This window comes from Engystomops pustulosus, chromosome 3 (assembly GCF_040894005.1).
Source record: "Engystomops pustulosus chromosome 3, aEngPut4.maternal, whole genome shotgun sequence".
Classification (NCBI taxonomy): domain Eukaryota; kingdom Metazoa; phylum Chordata; class Amphibia; order Anura; family Leptodactylidae; genus Engystomops; species Engystomops pustulosus.
This window is the reverse complement of record NC_092413.1, coordinates 194,152,787-194,169,504: the sequence shown is the minus strand read 5'-3', so window position 1 is coordinate 194,169,504 and position 16,718 is coordinate 194,152,787. Positions and strand designations below refer to the sequence as shown.

Below are 16,718 nucleotides of genomic sequence, written 5' to 3'. Positions count from 1 at the left end.
ACTGAGAAAACCTATTGACTCGAGTACAAGCCTACCATTGGACACTGCCTCCACTGAGTATATAGCCTGCCAGCCCCCAGTATATAGCCTACCAGCCCCTGCAGTATATAGCCAGCCCACCCCCTAAGTATGGCAAGCCTTTAATTAAAAAAATTAACACTGTACTCACCTTTCCGACGCCCCATGCAGGTCCTCTTCTTGCTTCGGATGCTCTGGTGCCTCCTCGGGTCGTTCGGCTCCTCTTCGGGTCCCCGCGCACAGCCGGCACACGGGATGGCGTCAGCCGCTTGCCGACGTCATTGTTTGCATGTCGCCAGAATTTCGCGAGGACCCAAAGAGAACCGGAAGGGGCACCAGAGCATCCAAAGAGGACCTGCAGGGGCGTCAAAAAGGTGAGTACAGTGTTCATTTTTTTAACGACTCGAGTATAAGCTGGGTTAGGTTTTTACTCGGCTTAAACTCAAATATATACAGTCTATAAATTTGGTATCACTGTGATCGTACCGAACCAAATAATAAATCAGAGGTGTTGCATTTTTTTTGCTAATTTCACCACATTTGGCTTTTTTTTCCAGCTTCCCAGTACACGCCATTGAAAAATAAATAACTTCAATGAGAAGTCACATCTGTTACACAGAAAATAAGCCCTCACACAGCTCTGCACATGTAAAAATTGGAGAACAGAAATGAGCGAAAAAACCCTGCGTCCTTAAAGAGTTAATTGGATGTGGCTGCCGCATTCGTGTCACGCCGCATATTCCCACCCCCAAAGACATTTTTGTGATTATCATGTTGTGGTATGGTCGCCTTCTTAGCAACTCAAAATTTGTGGACCAGTCTAATGGTCCAATGGGGTGAAATACTAGACCCTCATTCTCATGATCCAAGGGGTCGCATTAGTGACCGACTGGACTTCATGGACAGCGTCTAAACATGAGGTAAAAGAATCAGCCAATCAGGTTAAACTCTTCGCCTACTACAGGTAGAAAAAGAAGAAAGTGATTGGTTGCTGGGTAAAACTTCTGCCTCGCTATTGGTTCACACGCGGAGGACATCAAGGCGTGACGGTTGAGCGCTGAGGAGACCTCACACCTGTCACCGGCGGGAATCTTCTCACCACCGCGACACGTGACTAAGAAGGAGGAGCCGCTCTGAGTCCCCGCCCCCCGGCTCGGAGCTTCCTGCTTGTTTTCCGGGTGTCATGGCGGAGGAGGAGGACGGGTTGTGGCGGCTGCTGGAGCGGGCGGTGAGTGCGGACCCCACTGATAGCGCGTGTAGTGCACGTAATGCTGTGTGGTGACCGCACGTATGCATGGAGCTGCTCCAGTATTGCTCCTATATACACTGCACTACCCGGGGCTTACAGTAAGGGGCGCACTGCTATGGCAATGACGTGTACTGTAATACAGTGTGTGGCAGCCACAGGTGCCCTATATCCTGCATGCCAGTCCTTTCTCCTATACCTGCATGTGCCAGTTACTGACAGTATTGTATCTTTGTGCCCACCACCCATTGTCCCTGTAATACTGGGTGCACACGTCATATACCCCTGAAATACTGGGTGCACACGTCATATACCCCTGAAATACTGGGTGCACACGTCATATACCCCTGAAATACTGGGTGCACGCGTCATATACCCCTGAAATACTGGGTGCACGCGTCATATACCCCGGAAATACTGGGTGCACGCGTCATATACCCCTGAAATACTGGCTGCACGCGTCATATACCCCTGAAATACTGGCTGCACGCGTCATATACCCCTGAAATGCTGGGTGCACGCGTCATATACCCCTGTAATGCTGGGTGCACACGTCATATACCCCTGAAATACTGGGTGCACACGTCATATACCCCTGAAATACTGGGTGCACACGTCATATACCCCTGAAATACTGGGTGCACACGTCATATACCCCTGTAATACTGGGTGCACGCGTCATATACCCCTGAAATACTGGGTGCACACGTCATATACCCCTGTAATACTGGGTGCACGCGTCATATACCCCTGAAATACTGGGTGCACGCGTCATATACCCCTGTAATACTGGGTGCACGCGTCATATACCCCTGTAATACTGGGTGCACGCGTCATATACCCCTGAAATACTGGGTGCACGCGTCATATACCCCTGAAATACTGGGTGCACGCGTCATATACCCCTGAAATACTGGGTGCACGCGTCATATACCCCGGAAATACTGGCTGCACGCGTCATATACCCCGGAAATACTGGCTGCACGCGTCATATACCCCTGAAATACTGGCTGCACGCGTCATATACCCCTGAAATGCTGGGTGCACGCGTCATATACCCCTGAAATGCTGGGTGCACGCGTCATATACCCCTGTAATGCTGGGTGCACGCGTCATATACCCCTGTAGTGCTGGGTGCACGCGTCATATACCTCTGTAGTGCTGGGTGTACGCGTCATATACCCCTGTAGTGCTGGGTGCACGCGTCATATACCCCTGTAGTGCTGGGTGCACGCGTCATATACCCCTGTAGTGCTGGGTGCAAGCGTCATATACCCCTGTAGTGCTGGGTGCACGCGTCATATACCCCTGGAGTGCTGGGTGCACGCGTCATATACCCCTGGAGTGCTGGGTGCACGCGTCATATACCCCTGGAGTGCTGGGTGCACGCGTCATATACCCCTGGAGTGCTGGGTGCACGCGTCATATACCCCTGGAGTGCTGGGTGCACGCGTCATATACCCCTGGAGTGCTGGGTGCACGCGTCATATACCCCTGGAGTGCTGGGTGCACGCGTCATATACCCCTGGAGTGCTGGGTGCACGCGTCATATACCCCTGGAGTGCTGGGTGCACGCGTCATATACCCCTGGAGTGCTGGGTGCACGCGTCATATACCCCTGGAGTGCTGGGTGCACGCGTCATATACCCCTGGAGTGCTGGGTGCACGCGTCATATACCCCTGGAGTGCTGGGTGCACGCGTCATATACCCCTGGAGTGCTGGGTGCACGCGTCATATACCCCTGGAGTGCTGGGTGCACGCGTCATATACCCCTGGAGTGCTGGGTGCACGCGTCATATACCCCTGTAGTGTGCCCGCCACCTTTGCCCCATACCACTGCATGCCTGATCTATGCGCCCGTCATATACCCCTGTAGTGTGCCCGCCACCTTTGCCCCATACCACTGCATGCCTGATCTATGCGCCCACCATGCTTACCCCTATAATACCGCGCGCACGCCATGCTTACCCCTATAATACCGTGCGCCCTACATGTGTCTGCCCATGTACCACTGCGTGCCTACTTAATGTCTTTGTATAATAGTGTGTGCCCAGCGTATGTAACCCCTACAACTGTGTCACTGCCACACATGCCCCTATAATAGTGTGTGCCCAGCGTATATACCCCATGTAATACTAGTATTGTGCCCCTTACACATGCACCATAATGCTTGCTTCATGTGTATGTATTACATTCTGTACCCGCCTTGTGCTCCTGACACATATGCCTCTACAATGTCCGCCTGTGCATCCTCCAGTAAGAGCCTCCAACAGTGTGTGCCACTAGTGATGCCAACATTGTAGTGCCAGCCCTACAGTATAATACACAGATGTGTCCTTACATGGATTCAATCATTCACCATAACAGGCTGGCGCTGAAGCTGGCATGGGTGTATGTGGCTGGCGATGCTTGTCTGTACCCCTGAGGAGTCACTGGATTGTACCACCTCTGAATCTTCTCTTACTACAACATGTGCAGCAGTTTTATAGGAAATCTCCTTGTGATGTATTTTGTAGGGTTAGAAGTTGGGGTTGTCTCATGGGGATCAGTGTTGGTGATTTTGGTACGGAGGTGGTTGGCGTAGTTATGGTCACAGGACAAGTTTTGGTTGTTCCCAATAGAAAGAAATTCCCTACAGCCTGTCAGAGATCTGGACAAAACATCCCAAGTAATATTAGGGATACTAATATTTCGGGATTTCTACAAATTATTATGAATTTTTCTTTCTAAACTTGATTTTCTTTCCTGCAGCCTATTGACTGGTCAGAACCATGGCTCGCTGGTCTTTTGGGTTTCCACCTCCTCTGCTTCATATTGACCTGCATTTCCTTCAGATTTTACAAGCTCCAGATCGTTCACTTCCTTCTGATGGGTAAGATAAAAAGCTCTACATGTATGTTTGCATCTGGAAATGGAATACCAGACCAGAACTGCACCACCACTACACAGAAATACCCCAGCACCACCACTACACAGCAATACCCCAGCACCACCACTACACAGCAATACCCCAGCACCACCACTACACTGCGATACCCCAGCACCACCACTACACAGCGATGCCCCCGCACCACCACTACACAGCGATACCCCCGCACCACCACTACACAGCAATACCCCAGCACCACCACTACACAGCAATACCCCAGCACCACCACTACACTGCGATACCCCAGCACCACCACTACACAGCGATGCCCCCGCACCACCACTACACAGCGATACCCCCGCACCACCACTACACAGCGATACCCCCGCACCACCACTACACAGCGATACCCCCGCACCACCACTACACAGCGATACCCCCGCACCACCACTACACAGCGATACCCCCGCACCACCACTACACAGCAATACCCCAGCACCACCACTACACTGCAATACCCCAGCACCACCGCTACACAGCGATACCCCAGCACCACCGCTACACAGCGATACCCCCGCACCACCGCTACACAGCGATACCCCCGCACCACCGCTACACAGCGATACCCCCGCACCACCGCTACACAGCGATACCCCCGCACCACCGCTACACAGCGATACCCCCGCACCACCGCTACACAGCGATACCCCCGCACCACCGCTACACAGCGATACCCCCGCACCACCGCTACACAGCGATACCCCCGCACCACCGCTACACAGCGATACCCCCGCACCACCGCTACACAGCGATACCCCCGCACCACCGCTACACAGCGATACCCCCGCACCACCGCTACACTGCGATACCCCCGCACCACCGCTACACTGCGATACCCCCGCACCACCGCTACACTGCGATACCCCCGCACCACCGCTACACAGCGGATAGCGCTATCTGATTCAGAGGCATCTGAGAACAAATGGTTTGGCACTGAGGGTGCCGTACCCGAATTATATATTTTATAATTGTAACCCCTGCCAAAATGTTTTTGGTCTGTGTGAAAAATGGATTTTTTAAAATGTTGGATTGTCATAAGAACCAGGATTAACAATAAAGATTAATAGCAGACAGCTGTGATACTGTTATAGGTTTTTATTGTAGTCTAAGGACAAAGTACAGGCAGTCCCCGGTTATGTACAAGATAGGGACTGTAGGATTGTACTTAAGTTGAATTTGTATGTAAGTCGGATCTAAGATCGCAGTCCTGTTATATCAGTGGCTTGTAAAGCGCTTCTGTGTGCATAAAGAACAAACCGCTGGTATAACCCGATCTTAGTGATACAAGCAGAGGGGGAGGAATGGAAGAAGTCGCAAGATACCAGCGGCTTGTTCTTTATGCGCTGGTATCGCGATACCTTCCCCTCCGCTTATATCACTAAGGAGGCGGCACACAGAAGAGCAGCACAAGTGAATCTGGCATTTCTGCAAGGGTTCTTTAGGGTAAATAAGTTCCACTGCGATCCGCGGAACGGGTCAACCCTAGATACAAACGGGGTCCTCGGCTGCACATGCGCGGGTAAGGGCCCTGTTCGTATCTAGGGGTCCATTGTAACTTGCATCGCCGTAAGTCGGGGACTGCCTGTACAGTAAATTACCAACATCCAGAGGTCCGTTTTGTAACTAGGGGTTGTCTGTAAGTTGGGTGTTCTTAAGTAGGGGACCACCTGTAATATCAGGAAATATATATATATATATCTATATCTCAGGGAAATATTATAATCAATGCTATTGATAAAGACTTACAGAAGGAGTAGAGAATATTTATTTAAAATGCGGTTAGTTACGGAATGATCTGGGATGTGCAGGGGGAGTGTAAGAGTCTGCAACACAGAGGGAAGGACCACAGTAGCCAAAATCTCTGACTGAATTCATAACAATAATTGACTTGCTGCTGCAATTCAGAAAACACAACCTGTGCCATTTCAGCTGCTTAGCAGGATGTATGATCCATACAATACTGAGTGAGTGTTAGCCAAGTGCTGTGCTCAACAATTTCCATCTGCAGCGCTCTCTTAGACTGTGTAGGTCACCATTAAGGACAGTGATTTTCTCTATATTGTTTGTGACACAAATGTGATGTTATAGCTTGGGTTTGGAAAAAGTGTAGACCTTCACCACAAGGTAGGCAAGTAATTTTTCTTCTTATTTTACTCTATCCTGATACTAGATGTTTTTAAATGACCCAATAAAAACCCTTAAAATGATGATTATCACATCAAAAAACAACTGTACTATATAACTTGCCTTACAGAACCCTGTTCTGAGTCCCAGGGTTGGCTTTGGTTTTGGGAAAAAAAAGTGACTTGTCTGTGCTAGTCACTCCACAGCTCTCAGCCCCCACCTTTGTGCACCTGTACAGCTCCTCCATCCCCCACTGATGTCAGCTTACCACACAGCAAGCTCTGTCCCTGTGTGAGTGAAGGAGCAGGATGGAGGAGTTTTACAGGAGCAGAAAGGTGGGGGCTGAGGAGTGAGCAGCACAGACAAGTCACATGAAAATGCACATAAAGACATCTTTGTAATCCAACACTATTGGGCTTCTGCAGCCTGTCTTTAGTGATAATGAGGTCCCTGCTGACAGGTTCCCTACAATGTAATGGTACTTTTCTCTTTTAGTGGGCCTAGTGAGCTGTGCAGAATACATCAATGAAGTGGCTGCTGTGAACTGGAGGTAAGTGACCACAAATATCTTCTCTGAAAGAATGTTTGTAAGGTAAATCAAAAGGACAAACAAAAAATATGCCTCTTCCTCTACTTCAGTGCCATAAACCAGGGACACTTACTGTGACTGCAGTATTCTTAAATTTGTTATTCATGGCCACCGTCTTTCTCAAATCAACTTTTACAATTATGCTAATGAAGGGTTTGGGGGTGTTTCCAGAGCCTCTCAGTGCTGCAGATTCACAGTCTCAATGAACATGTCTTGCCCAACCCCCTGCTCTCTACCTGTGTACTGTAGCAGCAGCAGCAGGAAGTGCTCTGCTCATTGTAATAGCCTGTGAAGCTTCCGCACAGAGGAGCTCTAGAAACACCCATCAGAGCCATTCTGGCTCATAAGCATAATTTTACAGGGTTTCAAAGGAAGGAGGCCAGATAACAAATACTTTTGTCTGAAGCTACATTTATAAAATATACAGATCTGACTTACATACAAATTCAACTTAAGAACAAACCCAAAGAACCTATCTTGTACATAACCTGGGGACTGCCTGTATAAGAAGATTATCACAGTCACGGTGTCTGGATCTATGAGTAAGTGTCTCTGGTTTTTCATGATGGATCTTGATGGTAGATTTCCTTTAATTATATTATTAATAATAATAATTGCACAATAAGAATAAAAAAACTTTTTCTGTCCTTTTTAATTCAGGTTGTACTCCAGGCAGCAGTACTTTGACTCCTCCGGGATGTTCATTTCCTTGGCTTTTTCAGCACCTTTGTTGTGTAACACTATAATAATTGTGGTAAGTACAGCAAACGCCTGCGTGAATTATTCAATGTGTCCTATTCACAGACACATTGGGCAGATTTATCAAGCAGTCTATAAGTCAGAATATTCCTAGTTGGCCATGGCAACCAATCACAGCTCCCCTTTAAAATATTCATGAGCACTGGTGAAATGAAAGCTGAGCTGTGATTGGTTGCAATGGGCAACTAGAAATATTCTGACAGCTTGATAAATCTACCCCATTGTATCAAACCAAATCCAGGGGTGCATGATAATGGGGGAGCACTCGGCTATCTTCTGCTATTGGATATAGGGACACTGGTACCCAGCAGTCAAAAAAACAGCCCCCACCCACTTGTAATTTAGTGTTGGCCTATCAGGAGACAAGTCTGTAACTTTTCAATTGTTCACAGGACAATACAAGAATGTCAAATATAGTTTCCCCCATTTAATATATTTTGGTGCTTCCTCTTCACATGGTGTAGAGCAATTTTTTTCCCCCACTCCTTTGAATTGTGGTTTTCATTTCTGTATTATAGGTCCATTGGGTGTATAAGACGTTGTGTGTAATGACAGAACTTAAAACTCTGCAAAAGAAAAGGAAAGCGGCTAAAGATAAGAAAAAGGAGAACTGAACACATGGAAACCATCGGCCTCCGTCCTCCATTGATCATCTTTAAAACATCATTTATGGAATTGCATTCATCGCAGTGTAAAGATCGATGCAGACCCCCAATGTACCAAGTGACTTGTAGGTGAAATAATGAATTCTGAGGCTTCTCTGCACATTATTACACGACTCAGGAGACGCTCATCCTGAGATGTAAGGAAGGATCATCAGCTTTACAAGTGTTCTGTACATATTCATATTCTAAAATATGCCATTGAAAAGGAGTTGTCCAGCCACTTAATATGTGGAGAGAAATTGCACTAATATCTGCCGCTCACATTCTGATGATTCCCAGGTCCTTATTGATATGAATAAGCCACCGGGCTAATCACTGCTGGAAATCGGCTGGAAAACCCCTCTTAAAATATGGTCATTCAGTGAAGCCTCTATACCAGAGCCAAGGCTTTGTATTTGTATATAAGGTTGTGGGATATTTTCTTTTGTACAATTTTTTTTTTTTTTGTAAACTCATTGTGATATTGTATTTTTAAATAAAACTTTTAATAAGGTAAATTATGTCGCCTCAACCTTTAAATTAGGGAATACCTAACCCCTTCAGTACTGCCATGCAGTTATATACATCCTGATTTCATGTACTGCAGGTATTGCATGTAAACTGTAATTCCGGTGTCATTTTAAAGATGAGAATCTTACATTTTATATCTCTCCAGGATTGCTTTTCTAGGTGCCACAGAATGGGAGATATTCCCTGTTAAAGTTGCTCAAATTTACCTTTTACAGTTCCCTATTCCTGACTAACTTTAACCCCTTAAGGACCAGGCCCTTTTTCGTTTTTTGCGTCTTTGTTTTTCACTCCCCACCTTAAAAAATCTAGAACTTTTTTTATTTTTCCATGTAAAGAGCTGTGTATGGGCTTATTTTTCTGCATAAAAAATTGCACTTCGTAGTGGTAGTATTCAATATTCTATGCTGTGTACTGGGAAGTGGGAAAAAAAATCTAATTGCAATGAAAATGATGAAAAAACACATTTGCGCCATTTCTTGTGGGCTTGGTTTTTACAGCTTTCACTGTGCGCCCCAAATGACAGGTCTACTTCATTCATTGGGTCAATACGATCACGGGGATACCAAATTTGTATAGGTTTTATAATGTTTTCATACATTTACAAAAAATTAAGACCTGTACAAAAAAAAAAATTCTTCATTTTGCCGTCTTCTTGCCCTATTAACTTTTTCATACTTTAGTGTACGGAGTTGTGGGTGGTGTCATTTTTTTCCGACTTTAGATGACGTTTTCAATGCTTTTATTTTTAGGACTGTATGACCTTTTTAACACTTTTTTTTTTTTTTTTTCTATTTTTTTCCAAAATGGCAAAAAATGCAATTTGCTACTTCCGGCGCTATTTTCCGTTACGAGGTTAAACGCAGTGAAAAACTGTTATTATATTTTGATTGGGTATTTTCGGACGCGGTGATACCTAATGTGTTTAAGATTTTTTACATCCGTTCTAGAGAAAGGGGGGTGATTTGAATTTTTTTTTACTATTTTTCAAACTCCCTAGGGTACTTTAACCCTAGGTTGTCTGATTGATCCTACCATAATACAGTATGGCAGTATATGGGGATTTTGCACACCATCTATTACAATGTGCAAATCGCACATTGTAATTGATAGCCTAGATCATGATAGCCTCGGATCTTTGTGTGATCCGAGGCTGTCATGACAACAGATTGCCGCTCCCCGATGACGTCACGGGGAACGACGATCGGAGCCAAGGTGGCTGCACCACTGGATCTTTAATGCTAGCTCTTTAATGAAGCGACGGGCGTTTGCTTCATTGTGAAGCGAACGCCCGGTGAGTATGAAGAGGGCTCAGCCCCCATGTGCAATAAGACATAAGGTTACAACTTATTGCGCTATGGGGTTAAAGAGGACCTGTCACCACATATAAGGCCCCCCATTCAAATATATCTGCCTAATCCCCTCTCTATTGACGTAAAATTTATTGATCTGTGTAACTCCAAAGTTTATTAAGTGTACCTTCATGCTGTGACCTCCCACAAAATAAGAGGTCGGATCGACGGACCTCTGCTCCAGCAGTAGGGGATATTCATAAGGGGGCTGTGCCAGCACTCCCTTCTATCTATGCTTTGCCACTCCCCCGGCTTCTAGTTCTCATGTTTGCACATGTGCAATGAGCAGCGATAGCATGAAGCCATCAGCGCTTGTGCAATAGATGCCGGCAATGCTGCCAGATTCAATGAAAGGAGACATCAGTGGGGCGGTGCATGGGCAGTTACTCCCAGCAAGTGCAGAGAGCAGGAAGCCGGCAACACTTGCTCCCTGGATGCCATCCTCGCCGCCGCCTAGTGTGCAAGGGTGAGAATTGAAGCTCGGGGGATTGGCGCCCTGTGAAGAAAGAGGAGCGCCTGGACGGCCCCCTAAAGAATAAGCCGGACCGCTGGTCCGTAGATCGGACCTATGTTATATTAGTGAAGTTTGATTAAAACCAGGGTTATGAAATGGACTGCTTAGGTATGTTTGGGTGGAGGCACTAATTACAGGTCCTCTTTAACAGTGGATACCACCAGTTTGGTTGCACAATATTAAAGTAGAGATTCTCTGCATAAAAGTGCTTGGCCACTCTCTGACATAAGTTGCACATGTGCCTCTACTGCCTTAATAAAAATCCCTGAATGCTCATCAAGTAATTCAGCATTTTTGATATTTACACATAAGCTGTGTGCAGACTCTCTGATTCTTTGTTTACATGCATGAGCTCTGATGAATAGGAGGAGCTGCGGTTATATTTATATATTTCTTAATCAAGTTTTTACTAATAAAATGACATTTGTATCCTAAATGTCTATACATGAACTTACTACTCGGGTTGTGCCGAGGTACAGTCCTTATTTTTCTGCCGTCCAGTGGATAAGAGGTTAATTCTCCCATCCTTGGATATAGCCATGATTTAAAACCAGACGAGGCGGCATTCCATACGGTCTAACAGTGTTGAGCTTATCCGCACAATCACCGGAGGTAAGCACAACACCATTACAGATTGTAATATAGTCCAAGTTATTACATTAATTTGCACCGGGAAACGCTTGTTTTTTTTTCTTCTGTTTTTGTTTTAGGATTAACTCAGACGCCATTAACCCCTTAACGCTCAGCGTCCGATATATCGGACGCTGAGCTCAGTGACATAGCGATCAGCGTCCGATATATCGGACGCTGAGCCGATGCCGGTTCAGCTCAAGATTTGAGCCGAACCGGCATCTGGAAACACGGGGTGCCGGCTGTGACTGATAGCCGGCACCCCAGTGTAACACCCGCGATCGGAGTTGTCTCTGATCGCGGGTGATTAACCCGTTAAATGCCGCGGTCATCGCGACCGCGGCATCTAACATGCATTTGGGGTGTCTTTCACCCACGATCGGCCCCCCCCGAATCTAAATCATAACACAAACCCCACATATATAGTACCACCGCGTCCGTAACAACCCGTAGAATAAAAATAAATCATTATTGAACCCGCAGGATGAACGCCGTAAAAGAAAACTGTTATAAACCCTCCAAAAATTATGATTTTTACCTATACAATCCCACAAAAAATGCTATAAAAAGTGATCAAAAAAACATATGTACTCTAGAATGATACTGGTGTAAAGTACAACGTGTCCCGCAAAAAACAAGCCATCAACCAGCTCCGTAGCCAAAAACGTAACAAAGTTATGCCACTTGGAAGACAGCAATGCAAAAATGATAGATTTTTCCCCACAATAGGGTTTTATTTTACAAATTTAGTAAAACGCAAGAAAATATATTCATGTCTGGTATCCCCGTAATCGTATCAACCCATAGAATAAAGATAATATGATTATTAGGCTATACGGTGAACACCACAAAAAAAAAAGTAAAAAATCCAGTACAGAATTGATGCTTTTCTACTCCTGCTCTCAAAAAGAAGTTCCTAAATTTTCAACAATAGGTGATACCAACCCCAAAATGGTAACATTGGAAAAAGCATCTCATCCCGCAAAAAAAATGCCGTCACATGACCCTAATAGCGCAAAAGCGAAAATTTTACAGCCTTCAAAAGAGGCCAATGAGGAAAGTAAAATCCTGGCAGCTGCAGGGTGCTCCTTCCCTTCTGCGCCTCACTGTGTGCCCATAAAACAAGTCATGGCCACATGTGGGGGGTCGCTGCACTCGGGAGAAATTGTAGAACAAATTGTATGGTGGGTTTTGTATTTTTATCTTTTGGAAATGTGTAAATTTTAGGGCTAAATGAACGTATAACCGGCACAATTTGACTATTCTAAATTTCGCCTCCATTTTGATGTAATTACTATGAAGATCTCAAGGGGTTAACAATCTTCGTAAAATCTGTTTCTGATAGCTTGAGGGGTGCAGATTTGAAATTGGGTAGATTATATAGGGGGGTTTTGATGCTAAATATGTAAATTTTCATTCAAAACTATTTATCCCCAGAATAGTCAATTCTGAAAATCCGGAAAAGCGATATTCTATTTGTAAGCCGCGTGACATCAAAATAAATTATCCAAACATTTCAGAAATGGTGAAAATGTAAAGTAGACAAATGGGAAATGTTATTCAGCAATTTATTTAGGTGGTAAATCGATCTGCCTGAAAACGCAATGATTTCAGATTTCAAAAATGGCAAATTTTTTAGAAAATTCATCATATTTTCTTTTTTTTTGTAAATAAACGCAAAACTTATCAGCCAAAATTTACCACTAAAATGAAGTACAACATGTGGGGAAAAAACAATCTCAGAATCGCTTTGATAAGTAACAGTGTTCAAAAGTTATAACCATATAAAGCGACGCATGTCAGAATCCAAAAAATGGGACTGAGCCTTAAGCTGTAAAATGGCTGCGTCCTTAAGGGGTTAAGACAGACTGCAGCAGTGAGTGAGATAGCAGCCATTTGTGTATATACAGAGGGCAGCATGGTGAGGCACAGGTACGAATATATACAGAGACATGGAAGAGATCTATTGAAAAGCGGACTGTTTTTCTAGGTGCTACAGTTCAGAAGATTTAGCCATTTGGAGTGGGACAGCTGACAGTTTGCAGAAGTACATTCATCCTCTGCATCTGTAGCTGAATCTGGAGAAGAGCAATGAATTGACACATATTTTTGGTAAAAATGTATTAAATTTTGCTGTTTATTTTTTTTTTTAAATGAAATAAATTAATTTTTTATTAATTAATATAACTTTCCTATTGAATTAAAGTTTCTCGCATGTCAGAGAAAGAAAAGAACAGAACTGCAAAAATTGACCTAGAAATTCGGACACCGATGGCCCTTGGTTATGAAAGGGTTAAAGACAAGTGCCACTAAGTCAACCTAGAGCAGAGCAAAAGATGCTTTATTTACAGTGGTAAATTCCCCAAAAACAAAAAGTAGATCTAAAGATATAAATATAATGGAGATAAAATGGCATTCTGCCAAATACAAAAAAATGTTCTGTAATCACCACATTTGCAAAAACAATAAAGAGGTTCTGTAAACCGGGTCATATTCTTACATGTCCACACGGGGGCAGCAGCACAGCACTTTTATAGCTATTAAACAAAATATCATAATCCTCAAATCATAGATTTTGTAAGACTGTTTTATCTATTGAGACAAAAAGGGCCATGTACAGAGCAGCGTCATATTACAGTCAGTCCCCAGGTTACGTACAAGATAGGGTCTGAAGGTTTGTTCTTAAGTTGAGTTTGTATGTAAGTCGGAACTGTATACTTTATTATTGTAACTCCAATCAAAATGTTTTTGGTCTCTGTGACAATTGGATTTTAAAAATGTTGGATTGTCATAAGAACCAGAATAAATAATAAAGCTTCATTAGAGACACCTCTGATAACTGTTATAGCTGTTTATTGTAACCTAGGACTAAAGTACAGTAATTACCAACATCCAGAGGTCCGTTTGTAACTAGGGGTCGTATGTAAGTCAGGTGTTCTTAAGTAGGGGACCGCCTGTATATTGTGCTGTACAGTAAACTGTACTACTAAACTTGGGATACTCCGCTGTGGTTACATTTTGAGAAGTAATACCTCAACTTTAACCCCTTAACTACTTGGCCTTTTTTAAAAAATTTTAGCATTTTTGTTTTCCACATTCCAAAAATTATTTTTTTACATTTTCCCGTGTGCAGAGTTGTATTAGGGTTTGCTTTCTGTTGGACAGATTTGTACTTCTACTGTCAATATTTAATATTCCATGCAATGTGCTGGGGAAATGGCAAATGCAGTGCAACCAGTGTCGGACTGGGGTTCCTTGGGCCCACCAGATAAATTATGCTGGGGGCCCACCCTCCACCAACTTCTAGAAAACAGACTCTAGAATTCTCCAAATTGGGTTGTCTTCTGCTGTATCTATGGGGTCCAGTACTGGGTTAGAGCCTGGGCCCACCGGAGAATCCTCTGGTACTCTGGTGGGCCAGTCCAACACTGAGTGCAACTAACATAAAAACTCAGTTGCACCATTTTTTTTTATATATACAGCTTTCGCTTATTCTTTGGGTCAGTATAATCGAGGAGATACCAAGTTTAGATAGTTTTTGTTACTTTTTCATGCCATAAAAAATGTAATGTGTTGGAAGAATTTTTTTTTTTGTATTTTGATATTTTCTTACACCCATAGCTTTTGTCATACTTTGGTGTATGGAGTTGTGTAAGGTGTCATATTTTACATGGGACCAGGATGGACAGGAAGATTGGACCCTAGCTTGATCACTGCACTTTATCAATGTATTATATATGTAAAGTTGCCAAGAGATGTTAAGGAAATCTGTCAACAAATTGGAAGACGTTGGTGAGGGAACAAAGTCTGGCAAGCAGTACCATAGTCCGATCATGGAGTACTAGTGCGGTATTGGGTTTCTTTCACATGGACGAATGCTCGCCCAGCCATAGCCATAGGTGAGCATACTGTTGTGCGCTGGATAGAGGAGAGGTGAGCGCTGCTCAACCATCCCGTCTCCATAGGGAGGACTGTAACATGGCCGTACATACATGGAAATATAGAGCAAGCTCTATCTTTTTCCATGGTGCACTGGGCAATACTTCCATTTAAATGTATGTGACCGTATGCTACCCATACCGGAACAGTACGGGTAGCATACAACATAAATTTCTGTTCGGGTGAAAGAGGTCTTATACCCAGCCAACACCCTAATGGATCCAAGAAACATGAGACATGTGATGACTACACGTCCCACAATGACTTTAACTCATTTAATACATTTGGGCCTAAGGGAACCCTCTGTCTGACACTATGGAGCACAGGGGTAACCAGATATGTTTTGCTCTACTGCACATATTCTAATTCAGCGTGTCACACCACTAGATCTCCACATGGTGGCAGCAGCACATCGTTATTCTTTTTAAAACTAAAATTATGTCATAAATTTGGTAAGAAACGGGGCACACGGAACATCAGGCATGAACAGGATCAAAAATTAGACTATTGGATCATATTGGTTGGTGTCCAGTCTTTTTACCTTGCAATAGGCTCCTGGATAGTCAGACAGTTATGTAGGGGGAGAAGCACTGGAGGGATAGCTTTCCTTTCTCCCAAACTTGTTTCCATATTCTTTACTCTTGCTCACTACAGACCTGTAAAACATATACAGGAGGATTATTTTACCCAATTTATTGTTGCACATGTAATAGGTTAATGCAAGGATTTAGCATTTCGGTGCAGTTTGGACAGGGTCACAAGGTCTGGTGCACTCACTTGACACAGGGGGAGCATCCTTATATGCCAGCATGTCTTGCTTAGTATGCATGTGTTCTGAATGGGAAGAAGGGAGTAAACCAGTGGTTCCAGCAGCCCAATCCGAAAGACATTTGTGAGCATAGAATATCAGATTTGCTGGTCTTGTGACTGTTTCACATAATAATGACTTAATTCTTCTCGGCTTCCCTTCTGTCACTGGTCCTTGTCCTGCTGATCTCCCATACTGATCCTTGCTTACCTCTTACTACTTAATCACCAGAGGTGACAGGGCTTTTTTACTATAAGAACTGTCAATGTGTAGAATAGCCTGCCTCAGGCGCTGGTCACAGCAGGGACAGCAGAGAGCTTCAAGAAGGGTCTAGATGCCTTTTTACACCTAAATAACATTGATGGTTATGTTATATAGAATTTTTTCCCCTAAATCCCTTCCTCATCCAATCCCTTCCCTTCCTTGGTTGAACTTGATGGACAAATGTCTTTTTTCAACCGTATAAACTATTGTACTATGATGATACTACGGATTAGGTCTCCCTACCCCACAAATCTTTTCATAGGTCCTTGTCAGACTAAACATTGCTTCAGAGACAGGACACTTGGAGCAGCACAAAAAATTCAGCAAAAAATAATTGGAAAATGCACCAAAATTATGATTGATTAGGACTGTC

The 16,718-nt window shown here is 44.2% G+C and overlaps 1 protein-coding gene across 1 annotated transcript; it reads left to right on the top strand.

The window, feature by feature from the left end:
- Nucleotides 1-1,094: 1,094 nt before the first annotated feature.
- On the top strand, nt 1,095-8,442 carry TMEM18 (transmembrane protein 18). The gene is made up of 5 exons (XM_072139643.1): nt 1,095-1,246; nt 4,017-4,137; nt 6,814-6,868; nt 7,568-7,661; nt 8,185-8,442. The coding sequence occupies exons 1-5, from the start codon at nt 1,202-1,204 to the stop codon at nt 8,278-8,280; spliced, it is 411 nt and encodes a 136-aa protein (XP_071995744.1). The 5' UTR covers nt 1,095-1,201; the 3' UTR covers nt 8,281-8,442.
- Nucleotides 8,443-16,718: the final 8,276 nt, after the last annotated feature.

What these genes read in the sequence shown, in the direction of transcription:
- TMEM18 (XM_072139643.1), top strand. Translation starts at nt 1,202, where the DNA reads ATGGCGGAGGAGGAGGACGGGTTGTGGCGGCTGCTGGAGCGGGCG. An exon ending in GGCGGCTGCTGGAGCGGGCG is followed by an intron (nt 1,247 to 4,016) that starts GTGAGTGCGGAC and finishes TCTTTCCTGCAG; the next exon opens with CCTATTGACTGGTCAGAACC. An exon ending in GTAACACTATAATAATTGTG is followed by an intron (nt 7,662 to 8,184) that starts GTAAGTACAGCA and finishes TCTGTATTATAG; the next exon opens with GTCCATTGGGTGTATAAGAC.